The 16,931-nt window shown below is 54.5% G+C and overlaps 2 protein-coding genes across 4 annotated transcripts; one reads left to right on the top strand and one right to left on the bottom strand.

Moving 5' to 3' along the window:
* Positions 1-1,728: 1,728 nt before the first annotated feature.
* On the bottom strand, positions 1,729-8,205 carry THOP1 (thimet oligopeptidase 1). The gene is given in 14 exon segments (XM_052699850.1): positions 1,729-2,426; positions 2,557-2,693; positions 2,991-3,119; positions 3,384-3,570; positions 3,687-3,888; positions 4,131-4,497; positions 4,584-4,719; positions 4,834-4,994; positions 5,251-5,353; positions 5,818-5,925; positions 6,299-6,447; positions 7,403-7,606; positions 7,945-7,971; positions 7,974-8,205. Coding segments are annotated over 14 exon segments (2,286 nt in total). The 5' UTR covers positions 8,191-8,205; the 3' UTR covers positions 1,729-2,267.
* Positions 8,206-8,429: 224 nt separating this feature from the next.
* SGTA (small glutamine rich tetratricopeptide repeat co-chaperone alpha) lies at positions 8,430-16,726 on the top strand. Of its 3 annotated transcripts, none has more exons than XM_052699863.1 (12): positions 8,430-8,538; positions 9,414-9,570; positions 10,415-10,518; positions 10,712-10,796; positions 11,437-11,536; positions 12,247-12,351; positions 12,540-12,678; positions 13,243-13,305; positions 13,720-13,757; positions 14,651-14,740; positions 14,956-15,079; positions 15,362-16,726. In XM_052699863.1, the coding sequence occupies exons 2-11, from the start codon at positions 9,471-9,473 to the stop codon at positions 15,068-15,070; spliced, it is 939 nt and encodes a 312-aa protein (XP_052555823.1). In that variant the 5' UTR covers positions 8,430-8,538; positions 9,414-9,470; the 3' UTR covers positions 15,071-15,079; positions 15,362-16,726. The 3 variants fall into 3 exon arrangements, with proteins under 3 accessions (XP_052555823.1, XP_052555822.1, XP_052555824.1); XM_052699862.1 differs by having other exon boundaries at positions 8,453-8,538; positions 9,442-9,570; XM_052699864.1 differs by having other exon boundaries at positions 8,461-8,538; positions 9,438-9,570.
* The last annotated feature ends 205 nt before the right edge of the window (positions 16,727-16,931 follow it).

The raw sequence follows: 16,931 nt of genomic DNA on the forward strand, positions 1-16,931 counted from the left end.
CAGGTACACGGTGCTGACAGGCAGCCCACCTTTTGAAGCAGCAGAGCGGCAGGAGCTGTACCAGCGCATCCGTGCAGTGCAGTATCCCCTGCCCAGCTGCCTCTCAGCCCGGGCCCGAGCTCTCCTCTCACAGCTGCTGGCCCCCGAGCCCCCGGCACGACCCAACCTGCAGGATGTGCTGGACCACAGCTTCTTCAGCCAGGTGTGGGGGGAGGTGGGAGCAGCCACGGGCAAACGGATGCACGGGGAATCACTGCCTGTCTCTGCACAGGGCTTCACGCCGGCCACGCTGCCGCCCCACGCCTGCCACACGGTGCCCATCTTCAGCCTGCTGTGGGGATGGCTGCGCCGTGAGCGCCGTGCTGCAGCCACCTCTGGCACCAGGAGGAGCAGCTTCCTCAGCCGGACCTGAACCACGCTGACACCCGCATGGGAAAATCTTTATTAGTGCTAGGAATCGTCTAAAATCCAGTCATTGGAACAAGCAGGGAGGGACGCGACCATTACAAACGGCACACACACACCGGTTTGCCCTTCAAGGTTGACAAAATGAAACAAGAAAACCCACAAACGGGATCTCTCTCCCCTGGCGGGGGGCGGAGGGACAAGGTGCAGCTCCAGGGAGCCTGGTGCAAGACAGCACTGTGCCTCGGGGCCAGCCCTGCGAGCAGCACCTCTCACCGCACACATCAGCACGAGTAAGTGGAAGGAGGGACAAAGTTATATGGGAAAGAGGGAGGAAAGTGCACGTTTTCCCTGCCCGGATCTCTCCTTTGAGAGAAAAGGGCAGAAGAAAACCCTGAAAGCTCAGTAAAACGTGACAGTTATAAACACTCACAGCGTCACATTGAGCACATCCAGCCCTGCGCTGCCAGCACCCGGGACAGACACTCACCTATGCCTAAAACAGAGGGTGGGGGGAAAGAAAGGTGCCTGCCTGGCCCCAGCGAGGAGCCGCATCGCTGCTCTGGGTCCCGTCCACGTGGCAGGGTGAGGGAGGACGGCAGCGGCCCTCGTCTCACTGGGACCGGGGCAGGAAGGTGACAGCAGTGGTTCTGTCTGCACACAGTGCGTGCTTCTCATCAGCAGCCGGCCCAGCTTTCATCCCAGGGGGTGAAGCAGCTCGGCTGGAAGCTTGGGGACCAGAGGAGGAGCACAGGGAGCAGCCGGGGCTGGCAGCGTGAGCTCCAACAGCAGAGGAGCCGCAGGGCTCAACGCCTGGCTCTGAGCAACCTCACAGCTGGGGAGAGAGCAGGGAAAACCCCTCACCGCAGCAGGAGCAAACCACAGCCAGGGCCTCAGCTCTCCCAGGAGGGCGCCTGCTTCCACCCCGTGCCACGCAGGCACAGCCATGGGCCTTTTCAGGGCCACGCTGCTCTCGAGGCCAGGCGAAGGGCTGCCTGCTGGCCCCCACAGCCCGGCCGCTCCCAGGCCCTCCCCTGGCTCCAAGCCCACTCGATATTTTTATCCCAAGCATCTGTGCTGTTTGAAGCCTCCTGCTTTCTTTTTTTTTTCCGTGGCCCTCCCCTGTCCCACCCTGGCTTAGAGCTGACACCAACAGCAAGGCACCCTGCTGCTGTGACCTGAGCCCCGAGGGCAGCGGCTGCCCCTGGATGACCCCAGACGTGGGGTCCTGCTCTCTGCCCACCCCCCCCCCCCCCACACACAGCGCAGCCCCCCGAGCAGCAGCACTGCAGCAGCTCAGGACAGGACATTCTGGCAAACACGTTGGTTTTTAAGCACCGAGATCTTCCTATGTTTATTCCACGGCTGCCCAAAGATGGGGAGAGCGGGATTCCTAATAAAACTCCTCAGGCTGTTTTGTTTTGCGCTCAGCAGTAAGGCTACTCTGGTCACAAAACAAGTCAAGCCCTATGGGAAGTCTCCTAACGAAGGGATTTTAAAACAATGGTTCAAGTTTGCTAAATTCTCACCCTCCTCCCCAGCTAACAATGAGACTAAAGCTCACCCTCCTGCAGAAATCAGGTACAAAGTTCAGCTAGCTTTTGTGGCCAGTGACAGCCCCAGCCCCTTTCTGGGGAGCCACAAAGGGGATTCAATTTCCTACACAGAGCTGTCACTGCAGAGCCCAGGACCCGGACCAAAGCCAGCTCTGAGTGCCCAGATGGGCTCAGAGGAGGATCCTGGAGGAGCAGCTCCAATGGGGCGGGCCCAGGATGTGCTGAAGTACTGGGTATTGCTGGGCCTGAGAGGACTGGTGAGTAGGCAAAGGAGCTGGCTTGACTCAAACGGGCTGGAGCAGCTTCTTAGCAGGCTGAAGGCAGCGAGTTGCTCTCCACCTTCAGTCCTTTGCTGGCCAGGAAGGCATCCTGCTTGGGCTCACGGCCCAAGAACTTCCTCAGCATGTCAGAAGCATCCAGGGACCCTCCAGGGTGCAGGATACAATTCCTATAATCCATGCCCACCTGCAAGGAGAGAGATGGGAGTGCGTGCAGGGCACCCGCTGCCTGCTGACCTCGCTGCAGTGCCTCCTACCACCTCCTTCCCCCGGGGAAGGCAGCCCCTGAGTCTGGCCATGCAGGACATCCTCCCTACCTTGCAGTTCATGATCCCCTCCTGCTTGAAGCGTGTGTGGAACATGTCCATGGAGTACACTTCGCTCCAGAGGTACCCGTAGTACTGGGCATCGTAGCCTCCAGCCAAGTGGCCAAACGTAGCCGGCATGTTTGTACCTTCACAGCAAAGGAAGGGAAGGGTTAAACTGGAAAGGCTGCAGGAACTGGTCGTGGAAAAAGCCCTCCGTGCTGTAAATGTGTCAGAGCAGGCGCTGTGTCAGCCTGTTCACCATCACAGGGGAAACAGGGATGGGATTTCCCATTATTTTTGATATGGTTTCCACCCTGCTCTTCCTGAAGTCAGTGGAAACCGTCCCCTCCAAGCCAGCCTGAAGCCCCGTCCCAGAAAGGGACCTGCAGAACCAAACCCACAGAAACAGCACGAGTGAGGCCCCCAGCACGAGCCCCGCATACCTGGGGTAGCAGGGACACCCAGCACCTCCTCACAGAGCTGTGCAAACACTTCCACAGGGTCAGCCTTCGTCTGTGTGTGCAGCGCCTGGTCCACCTTGGCCAGGACGATCTGACGCAAGTTGAACAGCCCTGTTCCCGGGGGGGAGGAGGAGAACTGAGGCCTGGGGGCTCCCATAACTCTCCCCACAGATGTGGGTCCTTCCTCCCAGGCCTCTCAGTCCCAACAGGCAACGAGACAAAGCCTTTCATCTGACCATCCTGACCAGCCAGGTCACCAACGGTCCCCTTCCCTGCCCCATGTGCAGCAGCTGATATCCCAGCAAGGCTCTGTCCTCGCTGGGAACAGCACACAACCCTCTGTTCCTAACCCCCACGTCCCTCTTCAGCACCTACCCGTGTTTGCTTGCCGGGATTTAATGAGCTTCTCCAGCAGTTCATCAGGAATGGGGCTTCCTGTTTTGTAATGCCTGGACATGCGCAGCAAAGGCTCCTTCTCCCACACCCAATTCTCCAGCATCTGTGATGGTGCCTCAACAAAATCCCTTTCCACGTGTGTCCCACTGAACATGGCAAACTCCGCCTAGGAGACGCATCCAGACAGTCAACCACATCTCCAAGTGGGGCATAACCCAACTTGAGGGCACAAAGTGGGGAAAGGTAACAAACCACGCCTCTGCCAAGCCAGCCAGACCTCACCTGAGAGCACAGCTGGTGCATGACGTGCCCAAATTCGTGGAAATAGGTCTCCACTTCATCGTGCTGCAGCAAGGAGGGTGCATCCGGTGTGGGCTTGGTGAAATTGGCCACCATGGCAGCCACCGAGATCTGCCGGCTGGAGTCTGGCAGGAGGCAGCCTGGCTGCAGGCCGAAGCAGGCTGCGTGTCCATACTTCCCTTCCCTGGGTGAGGAAGAGGAGTTTGCTGTCTGATGCTCCCAGCCACGAGCCATCAAACAGGGCACTGAGTTTTGCTCAGCAGCCCCGGCGATGCTGCAGCTCACACAAAGCCAGTACCCCCAGGACACCCCCAGCCCCCTTCTGCCACAGCCACGTGCTGGGGAGAGGGATATCTCTCCTCCTCAGGCACACAGCACTGCTCCCACTGCCCCTCATCCCTCAATCTGATTTGCCCCGAGCCTCACCGTGGGTACAGATCCAGGTAGAACTTGCCGATGGTCTCCCCGGAGGAGGTGTCCTTCACCGTGTAGAGCTGGACGTCCTCGTGCCACACCTGAGCCTTCTCTTCTAGATGGAAAGTGAGCCCCAGCAGCTCCTGGTAAATGGCCAGCAGGCCCGTGGTGACCACCTGCATGGGGAAGTACTCCTTCAGCAGGTTCTGGTCCACGCTGTACTTGGTTTCCTCCACCTGATTCATGTAGTAGCGCATGTCCCAGGCGTTGATGCGGTTGTCGAACTCCAAGCCTCGCTTCTCGCATTCTTTCTTTTTCAGGTCCAGGATCACTGCCCGTTCCTTCTCCCCAAGGGGTTTCAGCTTCTGGGCCAGCTCATCTGGGAAAGCACAGCAGGCAGCGCTGGTGAGAGCAGCGCTCGGCCCAGCAGTGCCCCCATTCCCCCTTCACCACACACAGCCATACCCAAGAAAGTAGCCACTGTCTTGCTGCTTTTAGCCATGTTCATCTCCAGCACAAAATCAGCATGAGTGCTGAAGCCCAGCAGACTGGCTTTCTGAGCCCGCAAGTCCACCAGCTCCTTGAGGATCAAGCAGTTCTCCTGCAATGCAAAGGCACACAGCTCAGCACGAAGCAGGTACACAAGAAAGGAAGCACGAGCTGCCCATGTCCTGACTGGCATTCGCTCCTCCTGGCCAGCACTGAGGCCACCTACCTCTTTGCACCTCGAGTTGAACATCTCCTCCACCTTCCTCCTTGTCTCAGGCACGTAGCACTTCTTCAAGAGAGGGAAATAGTGGGGGTATTTCAGGGTGACTTTCAGCTTGCCGTCCTCTGTCTTCTCCAGAGAGTTCAAGAAGTCCTCAGGGAGCCCCCCTGAGAAAAGAGCAGGCAAATGACAAAGAGCCCACATCTTTCCCCCAAAATATCAGGTCTGTGCACAGAAACAAGCTTTTGCTCCTTCTCCAGAGCAATCCCAGTGCTCACATTCCTGCAAATGGCTGGGCTGTGCTACCAGAGCACAAACACACTTCTTGCTCACACAGAAAAAAGGCAGACCGCCCTTCTTTAACTCTGTACCCGACCCACCACCACAGCATGCAGAGAACTGGCAAGCACAAGCAGTCCATACCTAGTTCCTCCCTCGAGAAGGGCAAAAAGGTGGTGTCCTCGTTCAGGTTCTTGTTGAAGTCTATGCAAAGGACGCTCAGCTTTTTCTTAATAGCTTTGATTTTCTTTAAAACAGAGAGACAAACAGGAAGAAGTCAGTCCAAAACGGGAAAGTCAAACAGCACCCCTCAACCTCCAGCCAGCAGCCTGCCTGCTGAGTCGCCCGGTGGTTTGCAGTTGGCTTTTATTCAAACACAACGCTGCAGAATTAATTGTGTGCAGGCACTGAGCTCTCAGCCTGGAACAGGCTCCCTCTGATCACACCTGGTAGGTAGCAGCCACCTCAGCAAGGTCCCAACTGCCTCCCGCAGGCTCAAGAGCTGCAGGTGTTGAAGCAGCTGCCTCCCCTGCCCTTATTTCATCTCACCTTCTCTTGTATTTTTAACCTTGATTCAGGCTCCTTCACTGAGCCGTTGGCTCGTGGTAAGAGGGAGACCCTGAGCAGCTCATCCCTCAGTCTGCCCACCTCAGCCTCAGCCTCCCCTCCCTACGACCCCACAAGGCCTCCTCTGCAATTCTATGCTCTCACCTCCTGCGTCTCCTCAGGCAGATGGAGGCCGTTTCTTTTGCCCAATTTGATCAGCCTCTCCAGGTACCTCTTTGCTTCAGGCTTCAGCGAGGCACTCTCTGCTTTCTCCTGTATAAAACAAAGCCCATGAGCGCAGGGAGCCAAGGGATCAGGCATCCTCACACGCTGCTGCAGGAAGTTGGTCCTGAGACCTGTTGGCAATTGTAACACTTGTGACACAGAAGAATTACCCAGGCCTTTTTCCACAAGGGAGGCAAGCATACCAACGCTTTTTATTTTTATCTTTTTAACCACAAGGATAACCAAGGCCCTGGGTTTGTGTCACAGCCCTCAAAGTTCAATGCCTCAGGTCACTCTAGCACCTAGACCACACAACTACTCAGCTCCAGACCCAGCATCACTTGCTTCTAAGGCCTGGGACAAGGGAAGAAAGTTTGCTGTCGTTCCAGGAAGTTTCAGTTCCCCACTCAGAGGCACACACCTGGAGCCAGACAATCCTCTGGTACACATCCTGCCTCATGCTCATCTCCACATCGAACTCTGAGAGCTTCTTGTCAGCTTCAGTGCTTGCTGCACGGATGTCTTTGCAAGGAGAGACGTGCTGGGGGAAGTCCAGCATGTTCCGACGGACTGCAAAGACAGCAGAGAGGTCACAAAAAAGGCAACAGCTTCGTGTCCCAGAGCTGCTCAGGAGCAGGAGTGCAGACAGCAAGTCTGTGTGAACTGGGAGCCAGTCTGACAGCCCTGGAGCCTGACCCAGCTGCCCACACACAGGGAGAGCAAGGCAAGCTGCTGCCTTCAGACAAATCTGGAGTGACCCCATGCTCGCTGCCACGCCTGCTAACCAGATCTGTCCACTGATTTCTCCCTACGCTCAGGCCTTCTCACAAAACTTGCATGAATTTCCCAACTATTTTGCCAGGCTTAGCTGGTAGCAACAGATGACAGCTGGCAGACATGCAGGCAGCATGGCTGCATGCCTCCTTCCACAATGGAACCAGGCCATCAGTGACACACCTTTGTTGCAGATGCTTCTCGAATGCTGCAATGCCCCAGGTGTGCTCTCACCTGACTCATCTCCATTTTAGAAATGAATGTACAGAAAACATTCCCTGCTACCACCAGGTAACACCACGCCATCACATCACGTTACTCTGCAGAACCCCCAAAATGACAGCAATGTTCAAACAGACACACACAGATATCCATCCACTGCCCTGGAGAAGAAACCAAAAATGACAACGACCTAAAGATTCCTGAGACTTCTGTCAATGCACCCTTTGTTCCCACTGATGCATCTTGACATATAAAATCAGCAGGCAACCTTGAAAACGAGCTGCTCCTCCCGCAGACCTTCCCGCTGCCCAAACACTATTCTCATTTTAGACTCAGGTTTCCGTTCCAAGTCTACTCTTTGCTTTGTACTTGTACCTGGCTGTGTAAACATTAACTAGAAAAGCACACACATCACAGAGCGGGTCAAGGGAAGGCAAAAGGAGATGACAGAACCAAAAAAAGGTGCAAAAAACACACATATTAAGATGCAGACTTCCTGACAGCGAGCGCTCCCACTTCACACGCATACCTGTATATTCCACTTCCACATCCGCCAGCGCTTTCAGGGTGTTCTCATAGGACACCTCTCCCTGCTCCTGGGAGCCCACACGGTCGTACACCAGCTTGGTCCTCTCGGTGAGCTCAGCAGCCATGCGTTCGATCTGCTCAGCACTCAGATCCCAGCGCAGCTGGTTGGCTGGCGGGCAGGGGGACTGACTGTCCACCACGTTACCTGGGGGAACGGGAAGGAAACCATACGTGAGCCGGGAGGAAAATTCAGCTGCACATCCCGAGCTCGGTAAGAACACCCCATAGGGGCCCTGCACACAGGTTGGCACGGAGGGCAAAACAGTGAGTGCAGGGGGCTGGAACACCGTGCCCTCAATCAAAGGGGCTGTCCAAGGGCGGGGGTCCCCTCGGGCCCTATGGGGCTGCTCTGTCTCCCCTCCTCCCCGCGGGCCGTGCCCTGTGCCCCCAGCCCCCGGGTCTCGCCCCCTCCCAAGGCTTCCTCCTCCACCCTCCGTCTTCCCCCCACTGCTCGCAGCAGTCCTGCCCCCCACGAGCCGCTACCTGTAGGAGGAGCCATGCCGGCCGGCCGGGGGGCCCCGCTGCTGCTGACGAGGCCGCGAGGAAACCGCGCCGGCCCCGCGCACCGAGCATGTGCCTGAGCAGCGAGACGGGCGGCCAGAGCGGCCGCGCTGAGGGATTGTGGGAGAGGGGAGGACCGGGCCGCTCTCTAAGTCCCTTCAGCCCAGCCCGGTGCAGCAGGAGCGGCCCGATCACCATCCCCGCCACGCCCACGGCCCTGAGCGCCATCGCACCGCCGGCAGCGGAGCAACCGGCCCGGCTGGGCCGCCCGCCCGTTCCTATAGCGACACACCCCCGATCGTCTCTATGGTTAACGAGGAGGAGCCGCAGCCGCGCTTCCGGCCTCCAGCCGTCACCAAAGAGGGCACGCAATGCGCATGCGCCAATCTCTCCGCCCCTCCCCGTAGCTCTGTCATGGCGGATGAGGGCGGAGCCTCACTGCTGCGCACGCGTTTTGAACGCTCCACGCGACGCGCATGCGCAGTATCATCTCGATAGCACGCGTGCGCGTGGGGTGGGAGCGGCGCATGCGCAGTGCCGCGCCCGCCCTGGCCGTGGGGAGCGTCGCGGTGCCCGGTGAGCGGGGCGGGGCGGAGCGGCGGCGGCGGGGCGGGGGACGACGGCTGCGGGAAGCCGGGCTACGCTGCACCGCGCTGCTGGGCGACCGAGGCCTGGCTCCGGGCCGGGCGGTTTCATCTCGTTCTGGGGTCTGACGTGGGCCGTGCCGTGTCCCGGGGCCTGCGCTGGGGATCCAGAGCTGTGCGGGTCTCGAGCTGAGGGCACGTTGGGTCGGCGTGGCTCGGGGCCGCACGCTCGTAGCCACTACAGACGGACAGACAGACGGACACACCGCTGCTGGGCCGGCCCAGAAGCCCCAGGGGCCTGACAGAGAGCCGGGCCGGGCAGCGGGGGGGTTTCCTTTAGCAGAGGTTGCATTTAAACAGTTGGGTTCTCAATTCACGAGCCCTGCGCGGCTTTCTGCGCTCCCGTCTCCGTGCTGGGAGCTGCGTTGGTTCCCTGCAGGGCAAACGAGGCCGTTTGTGTCTTGCGGGTCTGCGTGGGGATCCGTGCAGAGCTCCAGGCTCTGCTCACCGTTTCCCCGTGCTGCCCCCTTGTCTTTGTCTCACACCCGCGTTGGCTCAGGAAGAGGAGAGCTGCGGTGTTCTTAGTGCTGATCTCCTCGGGGCTGAGTCTTTTTGATTCATTTCTGGGGGCTGTGTGTCCCTAAAGCCTTTCGTGTGGTTCCCTTGGCAGTGGTGTGTGGGGCAGGGCGGAGGGGAATTGAGGGCTGGGAGGTCAGCTGAGTATTTGTAGAGTAAAGGGATTAATGAAGGCTCTGAAGGCCTTGCTCCATCCTGAAGGATTCCCTCATCCCTTTCATATAGGGAGAGAACAGCAGAAGAGACCTTTGACTTCCAGCCCTTCAGGCCATGTAACTTCTTTCTCTACAGATACTATAATATATTTTTTTTAAGTTAGAAGAAATCCAAACATCACAGCCTCCCACGATGGCAGACCAGAAGCGCCTTGCGTACTCCATCATCCAGTTCTTACATGACCAGCTACAGAACGGGGGTCTTTCTCCAGATGCTCAGGAGAGTTTGGAAGGTAGGTGGCCATTCTCTGCTATGTGTGTGGATCTGTCAGCCCAGCTCATGGAGCAATTTGGACGTTTGGTTGCCGTCCTCTGCCTCATAACTTGCCTGGGCTGTTTCTAACATCCAAGATTTGAATGAGTTTTTCTTCTTAGGCAGATAGCAGGCAATTAGAGATGCTGATTGCTTATCTGATTTCTTGCTCCCTCGTTCAAAACTAGATTAGCTTGAGGAACGGATATGCCTGGGATCAAAAGCCTCCCTGACCCTGGGTTTGAGATTTAAAACTTTTTATCTCCAATGAGGTTGAGTGGAGGGTTTGGTAGCAGCGCAGAACAAGAACTCTGTGGCAGTACGGAAATGATTCATATTGCAGAAGTGCTTTTCCAGGTCTGCTCTCTGCTTTTCCACATCACACCGTGAAGCATTCAGACAGGCTTTTTCAGGGGGCTTCCCTGTCACGAGAGCACGCTGATCTTAGAAGATCTGCCTAAGGAGCTTAAGCCTTAGTGTTTGGCCTGTGTGGTGGAAGAGGGAGCACAGGAACGCCTGCAGAGCGTGGTGCTTGGTTGCTTGTTTCTTGTGTTTCCTCAAACATGCTGCTACCTCTTGGCTCTGAGCTTTGGGAGTGCTAATAAAGCCCTTGTTCTGTTAACATCCACCTGCTCTGAAGTTACCTGAGGGGATGGGAATTGTCAGTGATGCTTCCTGGGAGCTGCTTTGCCCAGCTCTGAGGGTTTGGTAAAATATGCTGGGGTGTTTTTCTGGCGTGTTCAACTGTAAGAAATTCGGGTGTTGTGGAAGAGAGCTAAGTAATTAGAATGGGGAGAGCTAACGACCTGATTCGTTACGCCCAGTGGCAATCCAGTGCCTGGAGACAGCTTTTGGAGTCTCCCTGGAAGACCAAGGCCTCGCTGTGTCACAAACTCTCCCTGAAATATTTGAAGCTGCTGCAGGAAAGGTGAGCAAATTCCCTAAATATGTGCTGAGTTTCGATGTGAGCAGCCAAAGCAATGAGCTTTGCTTGGTTTCTGCCCCCCTGGAGGCGTGTGGGAGTGAAATGTTTTGGGCTCGACGTGCTTGGGAAGGGGGAGGTGTGGAACTTTTCTGTGGGAGTCCTGATCTCAGCACAGCCTTCTCCCTTTCCTTGTAAGGAGCCTGAACACATGAGAGCAAACTCGGAGCCAGTCACCCCCTCTGAAGATGACGTAGCTGAAGCTGAAAGGCTCAAGACCGAAGGTAGCTTCCCCTGGAGCTGGGGTTTGATGAGGTTTAAGTGATGTTGGGGTGGAAGGCTTAGCTCACTCAGCACCTGGGGAGCACATGGGTGGGATCAGCCCTTTGTTTCTGCTTGTTCCTCTGCTCGTGTGGAGGTTGGTGTTATTTAGCTGCCACAGAACCTACGTAGACAGCTGGCTCAGCGTTTTCTTTTGCATTCTGAAGGCCCGTGCTGTGTAAATGTGGCATCTTTCCTGCTGGGCTCTCCTCTGTGTGCTGCCTTTTCTCTGCCATGCAAGACAGCGTGAGCAGTGCTGACGTACAGCAGGGAGCTTTCAGTAAGCCAGCGCACTGCGTTGATGTCCAGAGCACAGAGTGACTCTGGGGAGGCCTCTGCTGTGTCAGAGATGGGAAAGCAGCTGAGGGGGCTCGCAGGATCCCGTCTGAAAGGCTGACAAGTAACCTGAAACTGCCAAGATAAGGATCTCTTGCTGCACTGCTGAACTTGCCTCACGCTTGCACGCAGTTTGACAGATCAGCAAGAGATGCAAGCTCTTGGCTTCTCTTTTGTTCTGTTTTCTTATGAAGAGCAGAGATCCGGGCTCGTTGCTTTTGTTTGCCTGCATTTTTAACTTAATCAGCCTTTTCTCCATTTCTTTAGGGAATGAACAGATGAAGGCAGAGAACTTTGAAGCTGCTGTGTCCTTCTACGGAAAAGCAATTGAGTTAAATCCATCCAACGCTGTGTATTTTTGCAACAGGTACTGGTTGTCTCTGGCCTTGCACACCTGTGGTTTTGGCCCTTATTTCTTACACCTCAAGCTCCTGCTCGCTCAAAATCCCCTTTCCAAAGTTCTGTAGGCTGCTTGTTCTGTTGCTGCTTGTGGTGGTTTTGCTTCTGGTTTTCCCTTAGCTCGGTGACACGCTCTCCTGTGCCTCTGGCCAGCTCTGTGCCCTGGCATCACTCAGTAGGTGTGGAAACAAACCCTTTGGCATTTTAAGGGAGATAAGGGTACCAAGGAACGCTGTCTGCTTTCATGCAATTAACTCCTTCAGTTAAACAAGGGCTGGGATTTGAGAGGCAAAAACAAAGGAGTGCAGTGAGACCAGCTGAAGGCTTGCTGTCAGCAAGTGGAGAGCACAGGAAAACGGGAGCAGCAGTCCTTGTGACTGAGATATGGGGGTGAAGGAGAGATGAGGCTGAGCCAGCGATGGGATCCTTTCCTGCTTCCTTCCTCTTGGAATGTCTGTAAGGAGGGGGGAGAGCTCAGGTTTGTTTGCAGCAGGAGCAGAATGTGAGGCTGAGGGTTTGGATAGCAAGCTGCTCACGTAGGAGCGGTCTGGATTTGTGTCAAGTTCACACTTTGACTTTCCCTTTAGAACAGGAGGCTGCAGAGAGGGAGCAGAGGTGACCTTGATCAGCATGTTCAAGCTGATAAGTGGTTTTGCACATCTTTCTTCTTCTCTCCAGAGCTGCTGCATACAGTAAATTAGGAAATTATGCTGGAGCAGTCAGAGACTGTGAAAGAGCAATCGGCATCGATCCAAACTACAGCAAAGCTTACGGCAGAATGGGGTAAGTGAGAGAAGGGGGTTTTGTGCCAGAACTTCAGTCTCCGAGTGCTTGGTGGTAATCACACCATCAGCAGGGTTCTGCCCTGCAGTGCCATGTAAAAATACCTGGTGTTTCACCTCTGCTGGAGTGGAGGAAGGCTGCGAGTCCTTATCTCCCTCTGTAACTTTCTTTTATTTCCACTTCAACAGCTTGGCTCTCTCCAGTTTAAATAAACACACAGAAGCTGTTGTCTACTACAAAAAAGCCCTGGAGCTTGATCCAGACAACGACACCTACAAATCCAACCTTAAAATAGCTGAACAGAAAATGAAAGAGACTCCTAGTCCGGTAAGTTCTGAAAGCAACACTGAAGCGGAGATGAGATGAAATGGAGGCTTCTTTCCTGCAGGTGCTTGGTTGTGTTTAGAATTCAGATCTTGCATGCAGATGGAGGGGAGATGGTTAACAAGTGCTGCTGCTGTGAACCCTTCCTCTAAAACCCAGAGAGAGCGATTTCAGCGCTCTGCAGGAGCGCAGTCGCCTCGGGCTGGGAAGCGAGGCTGAGCAGAAGGAGCTGTGAGAGTGTTTTGAAGGGGATTTGGGTTTTCTAGAGGCTTCTGTAGCACAGAGGTGAGCAGGTGGGGGTGTTTGAGTGGCGGGTTGCTGGTTTGGGGCAGTGCACGGCTGGCAGGGCTGGGCGAGAGCTGCTCAGCGATGCATTGCGGTGCCATCGTCGCTATCAGCATTCGCCCTTTGCCTTCCTGAGCAGCTCGTCCCCATCCTGCCCTTTGTCATGCTTTAAAGACCAGGTGCTGATAACGCTGGGAGGATTGAAGTATCATTCATTGCTGTTTGTTGCATCAGGAAGCGAGAGGATGTCAGCACCCACGTGCTGTGTCTTTATCGTTGCAGACCGGAGGTCCTGGAGGATTCGATTTAGCTGGCTTGCTGAACAACCCTGGCTTCATGAGTATGGTAAATGTGGGCCCAGGTCGCAGCCAGGCTGTGCGTTTATCCTTTCAGGGTGAAATGTTTCAGGACGTGGGGATTTTTGGTGTCTCGTGAGCAGCTCGGTTGTCATTGCTTTGTTTCGGTGCCGCCGTGAGGAAGCTGTGCTTGTATTTTTCACCCGAGTCAAATGAAGAGCCAGTGATTTATTGACAGGCTGCTCTTTGGGACGTGCTGGGTGTGGAAAGGGTGCCTGTTCTGCGTTACCAGCCTTGTCCTGTGTGTTGCACTGTGCTTCTCTTTGCTATTTTTGTCCTATTGATCTGCTTCCAAGTATTTCTGCCTTCGCTTTGTTCGTAGTTGAATGGCACAACATCTGCATATCTACCCAGGCATTTCTGACTAAATAGGGTGTCCTTTTTTTTTCCCCTCTTTAAATAGGCATCTAACCTAATGAACAATCCACAAGTACAACAGCTGTAAGTTTGATCCCATGTTCTCTTTCCTCTTTGAGTCGCTCCTTTGAGGCTGTGGTGGGAGGGGGTGGGTGCTGGAACCAGGAATGTGGAAGGCAGCCCTTAAAGCAGCCCCATCTCCTGAGCCACGGTGTGTTTTGAGTGCTCTGGACCGTGCTGAAGAGGGGCTTCAATAGGAGGCAGGATAGATTGTGGCACTGGAGCTGCCTTTGGGAAGCTGGGGACAGTTTGGCTCTGCTGCGCCGTGTCTGTGTGATGTGGAGACAAGATTTCACATCTCACTCTCTGTTAGAAAGAATATTTTTGATTCTTTGCACTGCAGAGTTATGAGGATCGATTCACAACAGCTGCCAGATGCTTAGACAGGGTAAGGCCACGGAGCACATAAAGCACGTACCTCTGCAGTCTGTCCCTTCAGAGCTCAGGCAGGCAGTGAGCTGGAGCCCTTCTGGAGCTCATCCTCTGCTTACTGTATGAAGCAGCCCAGCTGCAGGGCTGAACATCTGCCTCCATGTCCATTTGCTTCTGCCTGCTCCTCGCACTTCTGTTGTCAGCTGAGGCTCTGTGCCAGGTGCAGCCTGAGGACTTGGAGGGGAAGGGGCTTTGCAGACCCAATGCATTCAGTGCTGATAACCAAGAATCCTGTCAGTAAATCTCATTGGTGCAGAGCTGTCAAATACCTGGTGTGAGGAGGGGCAGTGTTGTAATTGAGCATAACACCAAGCTTGCACACGGAGGGAGCAACATTCGTCAGTACAGAAACTGAAGCTGTTATAAATATTTCTACAGATGGTGCAGCTTAAGGATACAATTGCTCTTCTTTTCCCCTCCTAGTGTAAAACAAAACAGATTTTGGTGTGTTTTTCTGCTCTGAGCAATGACTCTTCTTTCCACAGCATGTCTGGGATGATTTCTGGTGGCCATAACCCCATGGGAGCAGCAGGCACCAGCCCCTCCACCAATGATCTTGCCAGCCTCATACAAGCGTGAGTAGGGAGCTGGTTCTTCTCCATGGCCTTAATCTGCAAATAGACTTCAGATTTTCTGACCAAAAGTGAAAACTTCAGTCGAGGGTTGAGTAAAGTTGCACTGTAACGTGAACTTGTTAGAGCAGAGCTCTGGCAATCACCTGGGAAGGACTGCATTGCACTGGTCGTGTCAGTGTGTGAGAACACAGTAACAGCAGCTTGTTCTCCTGCAGGGGCCAGCAGTTTGCTCAGCAGATGCAGCAGCAGAATCCTGAATTAATAGAGCAGCTACGAAGCCAGATCAGGAGTCGAACTCCAAGTGCCAGCAATGAAGATCAGCAGGAATGAGGCTGACAGGTGAGGCCGTGGCCAGCGGAGAGGGGAGCATTTCGGTGTCCTGCTGCAATGTCTGCCTTGTGCCTTCACCAAGCAGCTCAGGTCTCCTCCCCTCTGTGCAGACTGAGCTCTCTGGTGCTGTGCAGAGATGCAAGGCTCAGCTCTACAGAGCGGTGAACAAATTCCCTCACGCTTTGCGGCTGGCGAATGAGTTTCCTTATGTGACGTTGGCACTTGTGAAAAGGATGCTGTCTTTTCTCAGAAACTGAATTTGCAAATGTCTTTGTCTTCCTGTCTCTGCAGCGCAGTCCGTGGGAACTCTGTTCATTGCTTTAAGAACTGGAAGCCATGTGCGTGTTGCCATTTCTTGAATTGGAAGTGTCCAAGAGGGGGGAAAAAAAAAAAGAGAGGATAAAAAAACAAACCCCAAATACTTTATACGACCTGCATGTTAAAGACAGATTCACACTTTCTTTCCCCGGTCTTCGTCCTGCTCCTCCCCCTCCACCTTTCCATTAGTTTCCCTCTGGAAGATCCAGCAAACACAAACCAGCACCAACAGTCTTTCTAAAGAAACTCCGAAATGAACGACGCTGTTACATTTCTATGTTCTTTGCTACGTGGGAATTTTTTAACCCGTTTTTGAAGAAGGATGCACTCTTCACTACAGGATTTCTTCACTTTCCTGCCCACACGCCACTTCAGAGAAGTGTTGGAGTCCCACCCCCGCCCCGATGCCCTTTAATCTTCTTGCCAGTTACAAGACGGTGATGTTTGAGCGCCCTGGAGATCGCTGGATCTTCGTGCCTCCAGGATCAGGGTTTCTGTTGATTAGATTCACCATGTTTCTCATTCAGGTCTGTAGCAACGTTGCCGGTGTTGTTAATACAAAGGATTTGGTGACTGCCTCTCTAAGGTTAGTGTCGATGTGTCGGGGGGCTGGGACTGATCAGGTAGAACATGCTCATCTGTGACTCCTTTAGGGCGTTTCCAGATACGCTGCTTGGGCTCCATCCCCAGTCCTGACAAAACTCGTCTAGTGTTTAGTAATTATTGTTGGAATGAGCCAATCTGTGAACTAGTCAGGTGGACAGTGAGAAAGATACGATGTTTTTGGTGTTTAAAAGGTTTCTCTTTGTTTTTTAATTTGTCTTTTATGCATGTAAGTAATCAACCCAGTTGACCGTACTGATAATAGGAGTAGAGAGGGGGCTTGAGCAGCAGGCAGAAGGAATAAAAATGCTCCTTGGATAGAAAGGTATTGAGGGGCTGCTGGTTCAATGTGGGAGGAGGGAGAAGGTCCTTGCTGCTGGGTGCCTGCAGCTTCCCACCTGCCTGTGTCATTCCTGGGTGCATGGGAAGCTCTGGCAAGTTCCCCTTGAAGTCGCTGGACGAGGATGGAGACTTTGGTATCGGCCTCGGGACTGGTTTTAAGGTAGTTCCTCCATGGTGGTGGGAAAGGCGTGTTCCTGGCCCTATGGCTGGGCACAGAAGCAGCTGGCTTGGAGAGGAGTGCGTGGGAGATGGAAAATGCCCATCTAGGAGACATGGTGGTACGAATGAGCAGGTATCTTTGAAGATTAATATCAAGGAAAAAAGATCTGTAAATGCTCCATAAATTTATATGTGCTTAATGTAACTTGTGAAGAATAAACGATTTGGACACTCTTTGCTATCCCTCTCAGCGCAGTGACTGCAGCGATACCCGGGGCCGCCTCTCTCCGTTTTGTTCTGTGCGCTGCCGGACCCCGTCAGCACCGCCGTGCGGACAGCGCTGCCCCGTGCGCTGCCCGGAACCTTCCGTTGCGCCGCGCGTTTCCGGCGGACGCCATTCGGCGGTACCCGCCCGTTGGGCGTGGCGGGCTGACTGACG

Source organism: Tympanuchus pallidicinctus, unplaced genomic scaffold, assembly GCF_026119805.1.
Source record: "Tympanuchus pallidicinctus isolate F22 unplaced genomic scaffold, pur_lepc_1.0 scaffold38, whole genome shotgun sequence".
Taxonomy (NCBI): domain Eukaryota; kingdom Metazoa; phylum Chordata; class Aves; order Galliformes; family Phasianidae; genus Tympanuchus; species Tympanuchus pallidicinctus.